Source organism: Mesitornis unicolor, unplaced genomic scaffold (genome assembly GCF_000695765.1).
Source record: "Mesitornis unicolor isolate BGI_N332 unplaced genomic scaffold, ASM69576v1 scaffold53826, whole genome shotgun sequence".
Classification (NCBI taxonomy): Eukaryota; Metazoa; Chordata; class Aves; order Mesitornithiformes; family Mesitornithidae; genus Mesitornis; species Mesitornis unicolor.
Genome location: NW_010191392.1, coordinates 1,531 through 7,163, shown reverse-complemented (window position 1 = coordinate 7,163; position 5,633 = coordinate 1,531). Strand labels below are relative to the sequence as shown.

At 47.1% G+C, this 5,633-nt stretch overlaps 1 gene segment (V, D, J or C); it reads right to left on the bottom strand.

The window, feature by feature from the left end:
- Positions 1-1,463: 1,463 nt before the first annotated feature.
- On the bottom strand, positions 1,464-4,054 carry LOC104535814. The segment is given in 4 exon segments: positions 1,464-1,543; positions 2,022-2,053; positions 2,859-3,141; positions 4,006-4,054. Coding segments are annotated over 4 exon segments (444 nt in total).
- Between the last annotated feature and the right edge of the window lie 1,579 nt (positions 4,055-5,633).

The window sequence follows — 5,633 nt, the reverse complement described above, 5'->3', positions numbered from 1 at the left end:
TGGTTGCATCCAGAGGGTGGCGAGTGCTGTCTCTCAAGGGTCCAATACTGTTTAATATCTTCATCAGTGACAGAGACAGTGGGATTGAGTGCACCCTCAGCAAATTTGATGATAGCACCAAGCTGAGTGGTGTGATTGACATGTCTGAGGGACAGGATGCCATTCAGAGAGACATGGACAAGCTTGAGAAGTGGGCCCATGTGAACCTCATGATGTTCAGCAAAGCCAAATGCAAGGTCCAGCACCTGGCCCAGGGCAACCACCAGTATCAATACCAGCTGGGGATGAAGGAACTGGCAACAGCCCTGCCAAGAATTACTTGGGGGTACTGGTGGGTAAAAAACTGAACATGAGCTGTCAGTGTGTGCTTGCAGTCCACAAAGCCGACCATATCCTGGGCTGCATCAAAAGAAGCATCACCAGCATCAACAGATACATGGCCACTAACATCCAGCATGGTCTGGATGTTAGTCTAGGGTGATTAGAGTGAAGGCAAAAGGGGATTCCCCACTGTTTGCAGAATATGATGAGTGTGGGTGACATTTCTGCAGGCACTTTAAAGGTACTGTTCCTGAGAAGTGAGGAAGGCTGCTCCAGAGCCTGTGTCCTGCCTTGCTTTGTCTCTCCCTAGAAATTCCTTCTTGAACATGCCCTGTGTCTGGGGAGCCTGATCAGTGATGTCCTTGAGTGAGCAGCCTGAGGACTGCAGCAGGCCAGTGGGAGGCTCACAGTATCCTCTTGGGGAGAGATCTTCCCTCTAGTCTGCACGGAGCTCTGCTGTGAGGCAGGTCTGCAGAAGATGACCTTGAAGGCTAGCACAATGTCCTGTGCAGAGGGGAGAGGAAAGCAGGAGAAAGGGAAGCAGGAAGAGAGTCTGGGGCTGCTGCCTGAGTGTCCCAGGAGTGGCCAGATGCTTTCCAAATTACTGCTTTTAGCCCCAGAGGTATTGGAGAGTGTCTTCCCCCTGCATAAGAGGACCTATTGAACTGCTGCTGTAAAGACTTTTGCTTTCTGAAATGCTTCTGCCCAAAGTCTTGCTCCAAGGGTTGATTTGGTAGCAGAAACTTGATCTACTCTCTGAGCCTGCACATCTTCAAACTCCTCACAAGCAAAGCCCAAGAGAGAAGGGAGGAAAAAGAGAGGGGAGGCAACTATTTCGACACAGACATGTGAACACAAACCCTGATAAGTTGACACAAAATCTCCTCTTCCTTAGGTTTTTTTCCTTTTCTTTCTCTCTTGAAGAGTATGCATTTGCCTGCAAATAAACCTAGGAGCAACTTCATCAGTTCAGCCCCATTTCTGTGTGCAGACCTTAGCATTTGCAGCTTGCAGGAAGCTGGGCTGGTAGCAGACTCACAGACCCCAGCTGCAGTGTTACTTCTTGTATAGAAGCTGGGAGGTTGGTTCCAGATCCCCAAGTGTCCCTGGGGGGGGGGTCACAAAGACCAGGAGGGAGGTTGTCATGCATTCTTTGTTTCTATCAATGAGGTAGATGGGACACTTGCCGGTATGAGGCTGAGGTTGGGACTGTCTCCCGAAACTGCACAGGGGAATGAAGGCCTATGTATGCCCCATGCTGGGAGCTGCCTGGTTCGAGTTGTTTTTGGTTGAGTTTGTTTCCATTTACTGTCATACCAATAGATAGAAGAAGGAAAAGGTACAGCATCTCTTTACATCAGCTGCCATGGTTGAAGTTGAAGAGGGAAAGAACATAATAGAACTGATGTGAAAAAGAGGCAGACCAGCTTGGAATACTTACTGAGCTCGTCCTTTGTGTTAAAGAATAGAGAACAAAATGACCAATAGAGGAGAATGTTTTATTAGCTTATCTTGGGAGAAAGGGAGTTGAAGGAAGAATACAAGCCACTAATCCCTTTAGCCCTGGATGTTAACCACAAGGAGTAGAACAGATAGTAGAAAGAACTGACTACTTGAACTTACTGGGAACTTAAATTATTAGCATACTAAAATACTCACCCTATTGCTAGTAAGACCCTGGACTCATGAAAACTCCCTACCCTCTGACCATGCAAAATCAAAACCAGGAGTGCTCCCACTTTAAACGGAAGTGAAGAGTTAGTTAGCCAATCATTTAGGTGAATGATACTGTTACTCATAGAGATAAGGTAGTTTTGCAGTTTCTGGTGTATAAAAGAACTCCTGTAACTCAGGGAAGGTGTGCTAGCTTTGTGGACTTATCACCTAGCACCTACTCATATCGGTGTAGAAATGCAATAAAAGAAGTATCTCAGCTCTGTGTGTTTTTTGGCTCATTGCATAGTAGATAAAAGAACCCTGGGGGTTTTTTGGACAACAGAACCAGTTTTAAGGTGTTGCTGTCTCAAGACGAGAGAATCCCAGTGGCTGTCAGAGAGGATGGATGTGCCTCCTTTTCTTAACAGTGGTCAAGATTAACTTTTCTGTGCATCTTTACATCAATGACAGTAAGACAACTGCACCTTCATGTAGTGTGTTATGGGAACATTGAAAACCCTGTGTGCATAAATTGATGTCTGGAATGGACAGGAAACATTACATCATGGATAGCAGTGTTTCCTCAAGCCTGAGGAGCTCAAAACACTACATAGAATCCAGCTTGTGAGAGGGAGGAAGCTTTATGAGCATAGCCTTGTTTCTCATGCCCAGGCTCAGCATTTGCAGTGAAGGGGAAATTCAGATTGTATCTGCTCAGCAGTGGTAATCTGTGACCAAAGAACTGATCTGTCACAGAGTGCAAGAAGGCCAGGGGAGAGCTAAGAGCCTCTTCCCCCATGCTCAGCCTTGCACAAACACATCCCCTCCTTCCCCTGTGTTGTTGTACAGCCAAGAAAGCTCCCTGCACCAGGGTGTCTTGCACAGCACAAAGGTATAAGGCACTGTCGGAGATCTCAACTTCCTCCAGCTTCAGGAGGCTGTATTTCTCTGTGGTGTTCAGCAACGTGGTGAGACGGCCACTCTGCTTGGATTGAGCTCTTGCCATATATGAGAGCAGCTGAGGGGCTTGGCCTTTCTTCTGCTGGTACCAGAATAAACCATAAAAGTTGGAGGTTTGGTATGTGCAGGTTGTTTTGAAGGTGTCTCTCTGCTTCACTGTGACTTGTCCTTCTTGCTGGGTGACGGTGATCTGCCCCATGGTATCTGTAAGAAAGTGAAGGTCAGTATCTCTGCAGGAAAGGGCTCCAGGAAAACAAACAAACAAACAAACCAGAAGTGCATGCAAACCCCTGGTGGAGAAGGCTCTCTGTCCCTTGCCCTGCAGGAATATCATGAAGCCTGGGGACAGCCAAGTGGAGAGTAGTTCTGGGCAGGAGCTCAAAGGTCTCAGCAGAGTATGGACCCTGATAGGAGCTGTGCACAGTCCCTGCTCGTACTGCCTTGAGGACTAGGGAACAGTCTGTCATGCCTGACCTTTGTGTGCTGGGACTAGCAGGTTGAGGGGCCTATAAAGCTATGGTAAGATTAATCCTGCTTCTCTATTAATCTCATCTCATTTCAGAAGTTTTCTAGATCTCTGAGCGTATACAATGCTGACCTTGAGAAAAGGAAGTCCTGGCTGTGTTGACAACCAGGAGAAAACTGCAAGCCACAGCAGGTATGTGCCAGCCAGAGCCAAAATAGGACACCCTAACAATGTCAATGGGATGAAATCTCTAAAATCCCCTAGCAGCTTTGACAAAGTCTGCTTATTTACATTGGAAAGGGAGCAATGTGGGAGTGCAGAGACAGTTGAGATCTCTTACGGTGACTGCAGGTGGATCAGAAGAGAGGCAGAGAGAGATGGATTGAAGAGGACAGGAAAGCAGAAGAGGTCTGAGTTATCTCTTCTCTTTCCTTTTGAACAGTAAAAGCACCTCAAGAGAACGCATATAAAACCACAAATGTGAAATTACATTTCCCAAAGTTTTTCTGTTATTCAAAAGTAATTCTCTGCATGATCCTGATAAGGCTGATGAAGGTTTCCTGGGGAGAAGAAGTATGCATTGATGAAACCAGAGGACTTACCCAGCAGTTGGCCCAGGAAGGCAGTGAGGGTGAGATATCCACGGTGCATGCTGAGACCAATCTGCCTGTTTGCTGAGTGAGAGAGTCAGAAAACCACCTCCTGGCCCCGAGATAACAGAGGTTACCGGAAACAACTCTGCTGTGGTAGCAAAGGGAGAAGCAGGGCAGACAAATTATCTGTTCTTCCTGTGCCTGAAATGCTCCTTCTGAGTTTCTTCCTCCTCCAGCAGGAACACCTGCAGCTCCCTTAGCCAAAGGCATTCTCAACATTTCCAAAGTGACAAGCTGGTGGGAGTCTGAGGCCCCAGTCTAGGGAACAGCTGCTCCCAATCGGCTCACAGTGGAGCCCTCACCTCCCTAGCAAAAATCACCTGCTCTTCTGCACACCCAATGTTGGGCAATTTGGGAGGTCAATGGTTTCTTTCCCAGTGAGCTATCGCATATTTCTCTGGGGTCCTCAGCTCTCTGGGGACATTGCTATTTCTTTTAGGGACAGAAGTATCTTCAATTTCTCTCTCCCCTTTCTTTCCTCAGCTTCCTCAGAACCACATCTCTTCCCCAAATGCCCCAGTACAGGAGATGAACCCTGCTGTCCAGCAGCCCAGAGGTTCTGGCTGTGTCTTGTTCTGGTGGGATAGCACACAGTGCAAGAAAATAATGTGGCTCCAGTGCTGCTGTATAGATGCCACAAACCCAGAGATGACAAGGACAACCTACTCCTACTGTAGGGGAAAGGGTGAGGGGTTGGCAGGGATCAGTGGCAACCTCAATGCACACACAGGGAACACACACAGGCGCACCCATTGGAGTGCTGTACTGTGAGAGGTGGGCATGGGAAGGGGTGTGGGTGCTGCTGGTGGCATGCCCTACTCCCATGACCTTTTCACATTAACTCCAAAGTGATTCCATGCACCAGTCATGGCAGAGATAACAAACTGTTCATTATTATTTTATAGTTAAGCTGTCACGAGTAGGCACAGACCTGTGCTGTGCTGGGCTGTACATAGCACTTGGCAAACTTGGCAACGTTGCCATGGACACATCTTTGTCTCGATCTAGGAGTGAAGCACCAAGCTTTGGGAGAAATGTCCTTTTACCTGACAGTAGAAACTAGGAGTTTTTTATTTCTGAGAAAATCTGATTAAAACTTAAAAGATGAAAATGCCAGCAAGCCTCAGAACAGGTAGGATTTGCACTATGTGTGAAATGCCAGTTAGAGCTCCACCTCATGCTCCACAATTCAGGGTTCCCAACATTTGAAGGGGCATAATATCACCCATGCTATGTGCTTTTATCTCTTCCGTTACTCACAAATAATGGCATCTTAATCAATGCTCTGTGGAGCCAGAGTCACATTCTTACTGGGACCTATCCCACCCATGTTTCTCCCTCATCATTAAAAAAAACACAATTCCAAATTTCTAGTAAGAGTTTCCCTTGTCCTGTGCTGTGTCCATTGCCTTTCACTCTACCACTGTGTTCAAAAAGAGCTTGGCTCCATCTGGCCCTTACTCCACCAGTCAAGTGTGAGAAGCATCAAAAAGCTCTGCCTGAAGTTTCTATTTTGGAGGCTGAAAAAGGCCATTTCTCTCAGCCTCTCCTTGCACCCTGTGTTACAGAAACACAGA